The 13,809-nt window shown below is 40.0% G+C and overlaps 1 protein-coding gene across 3 annotated transcripts in view; it reads left to right on the top strand.

The window, feature by feature from the left end:
- Window positions 1–13,809, top strand: part of JADE3 (jade family PHD finger 3) — a 152,554-nt gene that overhangs the window by 73,685 nt on the left and 65,060 nt on the right. For all 3 annotated transcript variants that reach the window (XM_024240917.3, XM_009234781.4, XM_054544151.2), the window contains 2 exons: window positions 70–149; window positions 12,497–12,654. In XM_024240917.3, coding sequence (XP_024096685.1) covers window positions 70–149; window positions 12,497–12,654 — 238 coding nt within the window. The remainder of the gene's footprint in view (window positions 1–69; window positions 150–12,496; window positions 12,655–13,809) is intronic.

Raw genomic sequence — 13,809 nt, forward strand, 5'->3', positions numbered from 1 at the left:
AGTTTTATGACATTTAGTTATATTAGTAGGTAATGTGTCTCAGTATTTTTTTCTAATTATCTTTTACAGGTCCTTCCACTTCCTTTACTTCTGGCTCAATGTATAGGATCAAGTCAAAAATTCCAAATGAACACAAGAAACCTGCTGAGGTGAGATCATATTCTCAATTTTTAGACTTAAGCTATGGTTTGGATGCTTGTCTCCCAAAACCTCATGTTGAAATTATATCCCAATTTTGGAGGTGCAGGCCTAATGGGAGATGTTTGGATCATGGGAATATATCCCTCATAAATAGATTAATGCCCTCCCAGAGCAGGAGGGTAAGTGAGTTTTTCACTCCGTTAGTTCCCTTCAGAGCTGGTTGTTAAAAAGAGTCTGGCACCTCCTCCCATTCTCTCTTGCTTCTTCTCTGGCCATGTGATCTCCACATATGCTAGCTCTCTTTTGCCTTCCACCGTGAGTAGAAGCAGCCTGAGGCCCTTACCAGCTGCCCAGTCTTGAACCTTCCAGCCTGCAGAACCATAAGCTAAATAAACCTCTTTTCTTTATAAATACTTAGCCTCAGGTATTCCTTTATAGCAATACTAAATAAACTAAGACAACTTTTAAAAAGATAAATGGCTGCTTCCTAACTGTATACCAACAATACCCAGAATCTGAAGATGTGAAGAATAAAGAATGTGTCAGTGGGTAGGCTTGTTTTCTGATGAACTTATTTGTTTTCCAAGAAAGATTTCATTTTCTATCTCCTTTAGGAGAACAATAATCTTCACACTGTGATTTCATTTTGTGATTTCAGTCATCTTCACACTGTGATGACACGTAGTGCCTGGCTTTAGAATATTCCTCCCCTAACCAGGAAGTCAAAGAGAGCCAGACTGGGAGAATTGGGAAGGACCTAGAGATCTCCTGGCCTGTGATTGGGAAAAGCTAAGTTAGCAGGTGAGGAGAGATAGTACAGAAAGGGATAGGTGAGTAGGTTGTAGATGGACTACATTAAAGATCATATGGGTCATGGTCTGTGAAGCTGTGATGGGTCCTTACAGCCTTTGGATCACTGCTGGCCCAGAAAGAATAGGTTAATCCTTATCAGGCTGGTCATCTTTTCCACAAAGGGCAGCAAAGTGCCAGGGTTCCCCTTGGACTTGATAATGGTTTAGTGGATCCTACAGACTTTCCTCTGTGATAATTAAATGATAAAATGACCTTGTATATCTTCACTTCTACTATGAGTAGACTTCCTTAGCTGTAAAGGAACAGCGAATATATTAGTTATGTATTGCTGCATTACAAATTATCACAAAATTCGTGTGTTAAAGCAGCACACACTTATATCTCAGTTTCTGTGGGTCAGTAATCTGGGCATGATGTTACTAGATTCTTTGTTCAGGATCTTTCAAGGCTGAAATCACTGTGGAAAATGGGATGTGTTCTCATCTGGAGGCTTGCCTAGGGAAGAATTTGCCACCAAGCTCATGTTGTAGGCAGAATTTGGCTCCTTGGAGCTGAAGGACTGAGGTTTCTGTTTTCCTTCTTGCTTATGGCAGAGAGCACTCTCAGTTTCTAAAGGCCACTTGTAGTTCCTTGCCACATGGCCTTTTCCATAAATCTTCTCACAACATGGCAACGTACTTATTCAGCGCAAGCAAGGAGAGTCTTTCCCTCCGGTCAGCTAAGATGTAGTGTTACATAACATAGTATAATCATGGGAGTGGCATCCCCATCACATTTGCTATATAATGTGACCTAATCAAAGGAATGACATGCCATCATGTTTGCCATATTCTGTTGTTTGGAAGCAAGTCACAGGTCCCACTGCCTTAATAGAAAGGGAGTGACTCTTTGTGGGTTACTTTTGGGTGTGTCCACCAGAGAGCATTTCTGTCTTCTTGGAGGTCACTTTTCATTTGTTTCTTTTGCCAGGGATTTTTCTGGGCACAATAGAATGTACGAGTTTATTTATATATGTCCATGTCATACAGAAAGACTTAGGGAATATAACACACATAAACAGGAGTGGAAGAAATTTCCCATCTGTCTAGAGGAGACTTTGACTACAGAATGGTGAGAAAGAAACCTCGCTACCTACCCTTTTAGGAGGACAGCTGGTTCTAGGACATAAGGCAATTCAAGGGCTTTGGGTTTTGAGGCCTACTGCCTCCCAGGCAGTGGTAATAGTAGTCTTTTTGTTGCAAGGGATAGGGGTCCTGGGCTGCTGAAAGCAAATTGTTTTCGTTTATATTTAATATTCTGTTATAAAAAGGAAAACCTGGTGATATTGTAGGACAAAACTAGCCTTTGCATTAGAAGAGCTTGATCCCATGTTCTGCTTTGCTGGCTTATTTCATCTCTCTGAAATAATTTGCCAGCATAACATGGACATTATCATACCTATCTCTCATAGCTACCATTTATTGAAGTTTTCTATGCCAAAAGCTTTACATTAAATAGTTTGTTTCCCAAATTTAAACAATTATGAGACTCTCCTTGGATGTCTGTTTAAAATAATGATTCCAGACTTACCCCACCCTGTGACACTACTGAATCAGTATTTCCAAGAAAAGTGTCTGGGATCTGGATTTTAAAAAGGGACTCAGGTGATTTTTATAATCAAGCACGTTGGGGAAGTAATATACTCTTGTTCTATTCCTCCAGTAACACTATAAAGTAGGTACTTTCCGGGTTTTTTTTGTTTGTTTGTTTTGCAGGTGATGAGGCTCAGAGAAGTTACTTGCCCAGGGTCATTAAAAAAAAGCAGAACTAACATTCAAGTTTTTATTCATCCTGAATCTTGTTTTATTGACCAGTATGCATTGGACATATTATGTAGGGTACAATAACTATATAGTAAACATTTGTTGAAACTTTGGCAGTTAAGAAATATGGGTCAGCACCAGTGTTTTCTCATGAGTAGTTATAATCAAAGTTTCCATAATGAAGTGAGAGCAAAACTCAAGAATAGAGAGAACAAACCTGGAATTGAACAGGAGCTGGAAACCCAGGCAGCAAGGAGAATATGGTAGGAACCCTTGGTAAAAGAAGAGAAGTAAAAGTAAGTGGGAATTGGCAAAGGTGACAAGCACACACTACTCACAAGTGAGTCTGAAGGCAGCCTTTGAGGAATCAGATGGAACCACTGTGAATTCTTTCTTCCTATTTGGCCCCGAAACTGAAGCAATATTGCCATTGGCTGCTTTTTATTTATTTACTTATTTTGAGATGGAGTCTCGCTCTGTCACTCAGGCTAGATCTCAGCTCACTGCAATGGTGCGATCTCAGCTCACTGCAACCTCCGCCTCCCAGGTTCAAGCAATTTTCCTGCCTCAGCCTCCTGAGTAGCTGGGAGTACAGGTGCCTGCCACCGCGCCTGGCTAATTTTTGTGTTTTTAGTAGAGACAAGGTTTCACCATCTTGGTCAGGCTGTTCTTGAACTCCTGACCTCATGATCCACCCACCTTGGCCTACCAAAGTGCTGGGATTACAGACGTGAGCCACTGCGCCCGGCCGCCATTGGCTGCTTTTTTCAAAGCGTCAGTTTATGCCCTATTTCTGATAGCAGACTATCACTTTTCTCTCAATTTCTGATTGTCGTGGCACTACTTGCTGCACCTGTTTGCTTCAAACAATTGTTTTAAGGTTCACTTAAGAAATATGACATATTTGTATGCGTCTTTCTTTATTTCTGATGTTCTCATTTTTCTTTTTTGTTCATTTGTTTCTGTTTGAAGAATTTCCTTTAGCTATTATTTTAGGATAGGTCTGCTGGTGATAAATTCGCTTAGTTTTCCTTCATCTGAGGATGTCTTGATTTCTCCTTCATTCCTGAAGGATATTTTCACTTGATATAGAATTCTGGTTTCACAGTACTTTTCTTTCAGCACTTGAAAAATGTTGTGCTACTTCTTTCTGGCCTCCATGGTTTCTGATGAGAAATCTGCCCCCATTCAAATAGGTTGTTCTCCTCTAGGTAGTCATTTCTTTCCCAGTTGTTTTTGAGATTTTTCTTTGTCTTTAGTTTTTAAAAGTTAGATTATGATGTACCTGGGCATGGATTTCTTTTAGCTTATCCTCTTAGGGCTTTAGTCACCTTCTTGAATCTGTAGATTTATATCTTCCACTAAGTTTGGGAAATTTTCAGCCATTATTTCTTCAAATATTTTTCAACTCCACCTTCTTTTTCCCCTCCTTTTGGGACTTCAGTTGCATGAATGGTAGATCTTTTGTTATTTTCCCACAGGTCCCTCAGGCACTTTTCTTTTTTTTTCAGTGTATATTCTGTTGAACAGATTGAATAATTTCTCTTGTTCATTGGTTCCATCTTCTGTTTGTTAATTCCATTCATTGGTTGAGCCTATCTTATGAGTTTGTTATTTCAGTAATTGCATTATTCCGTCCTAAAATTTCCATTTGGTTATTCTTTATATATATATTCCATTTCTTCACTGAGACTTTCTGTTTTTTGTTTCAGAAGTGTTTGTAATTTCTTGTTGAAACATTTTTATCATGGATGTTTTAAAATCCTTGTCAGATAATTCTAACATCTGTGGATCTCAGTGTTGATGCCTGTTGATTGTCTCTTCTCATTCCCAGTTCTTAGTATGATGAGTGATTTTCAGTTGTGTCCTGGACTTTTTTAGTATTATGTCATTAGACACTGAGTCTTATTTAAATCTTCTGTTTTAGTAGTCCTCTGCTATAACCAGGCCAGTGGGGAAGAGGGGTCCTGACTCTCTACTACCTGTTGTAGAATTCCTAAGCTCCCCATCCTAGCTCTTTCACTCTCTGGGAAGCAGGGCTGGGGAGTCTCTACTGCTTCATAGAGGTGGAAATTCCCACCACCTTGTTGCCCCCACTGATGATGGAGGGTATGGTGGTAGTGAAGGTACCACCTTATTGATCAGTGATGGTGACAGCCCAGGCTTCCTACACAGTCTGCCAACATCACATTGAGGAGGAGAGGTGCCTCATTATTGCTGGGAGAGAGTGAACATCAAGACCTCTCAGGTGGTGTACATTGACACCCCAATAATCACCCTTTTTTAAAAACCATTTTTAACATCTTTTCTTGAAATATAATTCTTGCAGCATACAATTCACCCATTTTAAGTGTATAATTCAGTGGATTTTAGTATGTTCAGAGTTGTGTAACCATTACAATCATAATTTAGAACATTTTCATCACCTCAGAAAGAAACCCCTTACCCATTAGCAGTCATTCCCCAATCTCTCTACCTGCAACCCCTGGCAACCACTAATTTACCTTCCTTCTCTATGGATTTGCCTATTGTAGACATTTCATATAAATGGAATCATACAATACATGCCCTTTGTATCTGGCTTCTTTCACTGAACATAGTGTTTTCACCTCTCATGTTGTAGCATGTATTAGTTCCTTCCTTCCTTCTTTCCTTCCTTCCCTCCCTCCCTCCCTCCGTCCCTCCCCCCTTTCTTTCTTTCTTTTGACAGAGTTTCACTCTTGTTGCCCAGGCTGGAGTGCAATGGCGCAATCTCGGCTCACTGCAACCTCCGCCTCCTACGTTCAAGCGATTCTCCTGTCTCAGCCTCCTGAGTAGCTGGGATTACAGGCATGCACCACCATGCCTGGCTAATTTTGTATTTTTAGTAGAGACGGAGTTTCTCCTTGTTGGTCAGGCTGGTCTTGAACTCCCGACCTCAGGTGATCCGCCCACCTCGGCCTCCCAAAGTGCTGGGATTACAGGTGTGAGTCACCGCACCTGGCCACTTCATTTCTTTTTATGACTGAATGATATTACATTTTATCAGTACATCACATTTTGTTTACCCGTTCATCAGTTGGTGGACATTTGGGTTGTTTCCACTTTTGGGGTATTATGAGTAATTCTGCTATGAACATTCAGGCACAAGTTTTTATGTTGACGTACGTTTTCAGTTGTCTTGACTATACACATAGGAGTGGAATTGTTGGGTCATATAGTAACTCTACTTAACCACTTAACTATTTAAAGAACTACAAGGCTGTTTTCCAAAGGGGCTCATCATTTTTCAGTCACACCAGCAATTTGAAATTTTGAGTGTTTGAAATTTGTTATTGCTGTAACAGAGACTTCAAATTCTTCTAGTGATGCTGTTTTTGTCTCTCCTCTTGGCTCAAGGTCTCTTTGTGCTTGTCCTCATAGGAATTTTGTCTCTTGCAGCTCTCCCAAGCTGTTAGCCAGTGTTATTATCCCTGGAGGCTTTAGCGCAGTAGAGGGTATGGGGGAGGGGCAGTATTAGCTAATCTTCTCATTAACTCTTTCTTAGTCTTTAGGGTGCATAGTGGTCCTGTTTCTGGGGGTGGAAGTGGTGGTAGGGAAGGTAGTCTTCAGGTAGAGCCTTTTTGCCCCTGCCCCCTATTCCCTCATTGGCCTGTAGCAGGTATCTTCTGATGTTCTCAGCCTTTGTCCTTGAGGTTCTCTCTCCTGTAGATTACCTTTTTGCCCGTTAGGTAACATAGAGGGGGTGAGGCTGGATGCTTTTCCCTTCTCCCGGCAGTAGTGAAACTACACCATTGCCCTCACTTGATACCCTTCCCCTGCAGATGAAGCCTTTTGTTTGGTAAGGGAACCAGGGCACTAAGCACCAAGTACCCAGACAGCACCACTCTGGTGCTTTCTCCAGGTACCGCCCATGCCCCGGCCCTGCCCCTGCCCCAGCTTCCCTGTGTGAGCCTAATTGGGTTCCTGAAGAAAAAGCTTGCAAGCGAGTGGGACCCCCCTCATAACTACAGCCCCCAGGAACTTCATATTCTCATGTCAGTCCCCACGCAGCATCCAGCGATTCAAAATTTCTAGTTTAATGTTCCTGCTGTGGCTTCTGCCACAGGTAACCAAATGCTCTGCCCTGTGTCTCCCTGCAGGCACCTGTCTCTCTGAATTGGCTATTTGTGCTGTGATTCATTTCTCTGATGGGTTCATGAAAATTTGTTAATTTGCTGCCTGTCCTGCCATTTGCTTCTTATAAAAACGGGAGGTTGTTTTGTTTTGTTTTTTGTTTTCTGACTACAGGTCTGAGACAAAACCAGAATTCTTGAGCCTTATGATTTTACTGGGAATTAGTCACTGACATGCAATATAAATTATCCCTTTTGCAGAGGATTAATTGGCTGCATTAAAAGATACATATTTTTCTTTGATATTTAGTGTATCAGTGAGATTCTTGTGCAAATCTCCCTCTAATTTATCCTGTAGAGAAGAGTTTCCTAGGGATATGTGAATCCCCTGTATGGTTCAGGGCTTTGTGTACCTTCTGGAAATTGTATACAGATTTTTAAGGGTATGTTCTTTGTTAATTTTTTTTTTTCTGAGATAGTAGCCTTATCTGATTCTTAAAAGGGTCCATACTCATAAAGTTGTTGTTTTTTTTTAATCCCTAGAAAAAGTACATAGTAACTGGCTGGGTGCTGTGGCTCATGCCTATAATCCCAGCGCTTTGGGAGACTATTAAAAAGTCTTCCATTCTTTATCAAAAGCTAGGATATTTTTGACTACTAGTCTGGTGTGTAAAACATATCAACCTATCTTAAAACATTGACTGCATATCATCTATAGGCCTGGAGTCTTATTATTATCCAAGACTTTCATAGCAACAGAATGAAAGCTCATATATTTTAATTCAATGGAGAGCACTACATACTCTCTAGTAAAGCCTGTTTACATCATTGTACCTATATTTCTAACAAGCTTAATTACTTGGTTTTCTGACCTACAGCAGATAAAAAGCACTGAGCTACAAGTGCATACTTATTACACAAAAAGGGACATTGAGAGAAGGGAGAATAATTTGCAAAGCAGCCTTCAAATGTTATTTCTTGTGCTGAAATTGCTCAGATCTCTAAATCAGACTTTGTTGCTCCCCCTTCTCTATTACACCTCTGTTTGATATGGAGGAAAGGGAATAATCCAACTTAAGCAACCCAAAGGTACATTGCTTTATGGTAATTGATGTTGCAGTTGGTGTTAGCCCATAGCCGTCAAAACATTCTGTTTATTCTTTATAAGAAACCTGAGAGTTATTTTAAACTATTTGAAAAATATTTCCATGGGTTTTAAAGTTTTAAATTTAGAAATTGCATAAGCTTTTCGATTCATTGAAAAAAATCAATGTCGGGTGCAATGTCTTGACAAAACAAGAACAGAGTTTTTAAGGGTTTTAGGCACAGTGTTCTTTGCTAAGTTTTCTCTGCTATTGATTTTCTGGATAACCTGACAACTTTTTTGCCTAAAGGTTGTATAATTATAATTAATTCCTTTTGCTTAAATATAATTACCAGTTTGTGGCTGTTTTATGCTTTTGGGGTGACATGTTAGTTTGTGGTCAGTTATGTATAGCTTCAGATTTCAGTGACTGAATCAAAATTGATCAATCTCTCTGCTTTATTCACATGGACCAGACAGTGTTACTCTTTGTGTCATACAGGAAGTTAATGTTTTGACTTTTCCTATGAAAAATGTCACACAAATATTCAGAGGAGCTGTGCTTTAAAAAACTGCCAACTGAGAGATGTTAATGAGAGCAATAAAAGCCAGAGTTGTCTGCAAAGGGCATTTTCATTTTGTGGCTCTGGCAGGTTAAGCATTGATGTTCTAATTGAATTCATAGTGAGGCCTCCTTTGTTTCTGCAAGCATCTGACAGGCCAGATGTGCACACAGTGTTGGGCTTGGCATAGCTTCTGGACTGTATGTTAGCCAGTGAATCCCCTCTTTGACCATAAATGAACAGTTATCTGGTAAGTACAAAGCCTTTTTGTTTCAGGAACTTTTGGGAAAACTACCAGTGCATATAAAATAGACACACTATTAAGAACTTGTAAAACTTCTCAACTTCATTACCTAGAAAGGTCAGGGTCAGCATCTAGATCCCTCCTTCATTATCTTTAATTTAGCAACAAATGGCTGTGTTTTATTTTGTGAAGTTTCTACATTACCTTGTGGCCTTTGGAACGTTGGTTAAAGTTCTTGATGGGGCTCTTGCTTGGGAACTGTGTCTTTGGGAGCCAAACCGTGCACATTTTAACCGAGCTGTGAACTCATATCTCTCTTACCCCATCAACAATTACTTTGTGGACTATAGAGAAGAACTCAGTTATATACTTGTTTCTGATTTTAGAAGGAATGCTATGGTGATGATAATAAAATAACACCATCTAGCATTTATTTAGAAATTACTGTGAGCTCCATACTGTGCTAAGTCCTTTATACAAGTTCACCCATTTAATCTTTACAACAACCCCTATGAGGTGAGTGTTATTATCCCCATTTTATAGATAAATTGAGATGCAGAATTTGGATAACTTGCTGAAAGCTACTCAGTAGTGAAACCAGTATACCAATCCAGGTGGTCTGTCCCAGACCCATATTCCTTTAAGATTTTTTTTTTTTTTTGAGATGGCGTCTTGCTCTGTCGCCCAGGCTGGAGTGCATTGGTGCGATCTCAGCTCACTGCAAGCTCTGCCTCTTGGGTTCATGCCATTCTCCTGCCTCAGTCTCCCTAGTAGCTGGGACTACAGGCACCCGCCACCACACCCGGCTAATTTTTTGTATTTTTAATAGAGACGTGGTTTCCCCGTGTTAACCAGAATGGTCTTGATCTCCTGACCTTGTGATCCACCCGCCTTAGCCTCCCGAAGTGCTGGGATTACAGGTGTGAGCCACCACGCCTGGCCTAAGATTTTTTAATTATATAAAGTATTTGCCTGCTTTAGACTTCAAACTGTAAAACAAAATATATTGAGAGATCCAGCTAGATTCAGCTCAACTATTTTGGTAACTTTTCTATAAGTCTCTCTCCCCTCCCTGTTTTCTCCTCACTCTGCAGAGTTAACCTTTTTTGTTAAGTTTTTGGTTTATTCTTTTATTGTTTCTTTATAAAAATATATACAAATATATATGTATGTGTGTGCCACTGTCTGTATATAAAATTCTCCTCACTAATCGGGATTTGCTATAGTTATTTTGTTTTCAGTTCAAAAACTTTAAAAATGCCTTTTCTTATCAAAAGCAGGTTAATGAGACCAGTCTGGTAAATATGTTTTATATCACTTTGCAGATATCTTCTGCCTGAGTACTGAACTGACATTCCCATCCACTCAGCATTTTATGTTCTGTCTCATGCTTGAGATGTTTGACTTCTATAGCAAGATAAGACAGACTCTCACACTTTGCCTTAAGTAAAAATGCTTCTCTGGAAAACTTAGATCTGATGCTCTCTTTAATCTGGCTAGCTTGTAAAATTGAAATCAGGTTTATCGTATGCCTGTTTTCTCTAAAGGGGAAGGGAAAATTATAATAGTCATTGGATTCAGTTTTCATTTGCTTAAGAAAAACAGGTATGAATTGGTTGGTGGTTTCCCAGACTTCACCTTCGTGGAGGTTTGAGTATTTCTCTTTTTTTTTTTTTTTTTCTTTTTTGAGACAGAGTCTCGCTCTGTCGCCCAGGCTGGAGTGCAGTGACACGATCTCGGCTCACTGCAGCCTCCGCCTCCTGGGTTCAAGCAATTCTCCTGCCTCAGCCTCCCAAGTAGCTGGGACTACAGGCATGCACCGCCACACCTGGCTAATTTTTGTATTTTTAGTAGAGACGAGGTTTCACCATGTTGGCCAGGATGGTCTTGATCACCTGACCTCATGATCCACCCGCCTTGGACTCCCAAAGTGCTGGGATTACAGGCGTGAGCCACCGCGCCCGGCCAGGTTTGAGTATTTCTGAAACCATAGACAAGGACTACATTTCATTGGCCTCTGCTTTTGTATATCTTTGTCTATAGTCTTCAAGTTACTCTTCTGTTTGGTAAACACGTGTATTAGTTTCCTAGGGCTATAATAAATTAACATAAACGAGGTAGCTTAAAACAGTAGGAATTTATTCTTTCACAGTATGAAGGCCAAAAGTAAAAAATCAGCCAGTCTGTGCTCCCTCCATAGGTTTTAAGGGCGATTCATTCTTTGCCTCTTCCAGCTTTTGGTGGATGTCAGCACTGATTGATTTGTGGATCAGTGAATCACTCTAATCTCTGCCTCCATGATCACACTACCTACTCCTCTTCCATCTCAAATCTCCCTCCACCTTTCTCTTGTAAGGACACTTGTCAGTGGACTTAGAGCCCACTTGGATATTCCAGAATGGTATCTTCACCTGAAGATTCTTAACTTAATTACATCTGCAAAGACCCTTTTTCCAAATAAGGTAATATCCATAGTTTCTGGGAACTAGGATGTGGACATATCTTTTTGGAGGCCACCATTCAATCCGCTGCAATATGTTTTCAGGTTAGGAAACTATGTAGAGCAGATTTCATAAGCAGTTATGTCAAGTATGAAGGTACGGCTTATGCTTTGTAATTAGATCATTTGGCATTATTCATTATTAGTCAAGCCCAAAGCATGATTTTGTAATCAATTGATATATTTTATAAAGACTATCACTTGGAAAATAATGAAATATTTTAGGATGTTGACAAACACTTTCCAGAACTAAGGAAGGATTTCCCACAGCACCATCTTTCCCAAAGATAGTAGTTTAGCAAATTGGAAATTGCCACCACTACTTAACCACTGCCTCATTAAAGACACTCTAAGGCCAGACACCGTGCCTCACACCTATAATCCCAGCACTTTGAGAGGCCAAGGCGGGCAGATCACTTGAGTTTAGGAGTTTGAGACCAGCCTGGGCAACCTGTCGAAACCCTGCCTCTACAAAAATTACAAAAAAAAAAAATTACAAAAATTAGCTGAGCATGGTGGTATGTGCCTGTAGTCCCAGCTACTCAGGAGGCTGAGGTGGGAGGATCGCTTGAGTCCGGGAGGCTGAGGTTGCAGTGAGCCAAAATCATGCTATCGCACTCCAGCCTAGGTAACATAGTGAGACCCTGTCTCAAAAAAATAAAATTAAATTCTGGAACAGAAAGACATTAGGGAGAAAAATAGTGAAGATTTGAATGAAGTCTATACATTAGTTAATAGTATTATAGCAGTGCTACTTTCCTGGTTTAGGTAATTGAACTCTGGTTATATAAACTGTAAACAATTAGAGGAAACTAAGTGACGGATATATGGAAACTTTACTGTTTGATAACTTTTCTTTAAGTCTAAAATTATTTCTAAATAAATTTTAAAATGAGATGATACCCAAATAATTATTAACTATCAGTGGATACTTGTTGCTTAATTTAAGAAAGTTAAGGATTGTTTTATACAAACTGTTTTGAGTAACCTGTATTGTTGGTTTAAATTTAGAGAACCCAAGAAAATAATTCAGGAAGGACTGCATTACCCTTTATTAAATCTCAAATAAGCTGGCTTCCTTGTCAGTACTTCAAACCTTTCCAAACAGAAGTTTATCTGGCCATTTAGGAAGTTAGAGATGTTTCTCTTGTTGGAAGCAGAGTGGATTGGGATGGTCTTTTTAAAAGGAGAACATTGAATGGTATCAGTTGCATAGTGATGGTCTTCTCAAGATATGTGCAATATCTCTTTCCAGGTATTCCGGAAGGACCTCATCAGTGCCATGAAACTTCCAGATTCTCACCACATTAATCCTGATAGCTATTACCTCTTTGCTGATACATGGAAGGAAGAATGGGAAAAGGGAGTCCAGGTACCAGCCAGTCCAGACACTGTTCCACAGCCTTCTCTCAGGTATTTGCATGCTTGCACCTTTGACTTAGGGAATGAATGCTCTCATGTTTATCTGTCTGCTGCTTGGGGAGAAACTTAGAGTGGCTAATTGTGCATTTATAGTACAAAGTCACATACCATCTTCACCAATTAACTCAGACCAGTGGCAGATTTTACCAGGCTATAATAGGCAGTAAAGTCAGGCTCATGTATTTAGGGACATAGTATGTGCCCATTATTCATAGGATAAAACCATTTGAAGTCCATTCTGAAATTATGATAAAATTTTGGAGACAAGAATTTCCAAGTCTTGACTCAACAGTCAGTAGCATTTATTAGTCTTCTGAGAGAAACAGAATTAATTACATAATGCCTGTCTTAGTCTGTTTACTGTTGTTATAACAATACGTGAGTCTGTATTATTTATTTATTTATTTATTTATTTATTTATTTATTTATTTATTTATTTTGAGATGGAGTCTCACTCTGTCACCCAGGCTGGAGTGCAGTGGCTCCATCTTGGCTCACTGCAACCTCTGCCTCCTGGGTTCAAGAGATTCTCCTGCCTCACCCTCCCAAGTAGTTGGAATTACAGGCGTGCGCCACCATGCCTAGCTAATTTTTTTTGTATTTTTTTTAATAGAGACAGGGTTTCACCATGCTGGCCAGGCTGTTCTTGAACTCCTGACTTCGTGATCTGCCCGCCTTGGCCTCCCAAAGTGCTGGGATTACAGGCCTGAGCCACCGCGCCTGGCCGAGTCTGTATAATTTATAAAGAAATATTTGGCTCACAGTTCTAAAGACTGGGAAGTCCAAGGGCATGGCAGCAGCTTCTGAAGGGCTTTTATATTGTGTCATAACATGTGAGAAAAGAAGAAGGACAAGTGAACATGTGTTTAAGAGATCACAAGAGTGAGCCGAGATCACAAGAGTGAGCCAAGCTCACTTTTATGATGACCCACTCTTGTGAGAATTAATTCACTCCTGCAGGAACTCATTCCCACAAGAACTAACTGCTGCTATAACAGCATTAGTCAATTCATGAGCACTCCACCCTCAATGCCCAATTATCTCTTAAAGACCCCACCTCCCAACACCATCACATTGGGAATTAAGGTTCCAATACACAAACTTTTGGAGATACATTCAAACTATAGAAACACCTGTGGAAAGTTT

Source organism: Pongo abelii, chromosome X (genome assembly GCF_028885655.2).
Source record: "Pongo abelii isolate AG06213 chromosome X, NHGRI_mPonAbe1-v2.0_pri, whole genome shotgun sequence".
Lineage (NCBI taxonomy): Eukaryota > Metazoa > Chordata > Mammalia > Primates > Hominidae > Pongo > Pongo abelii.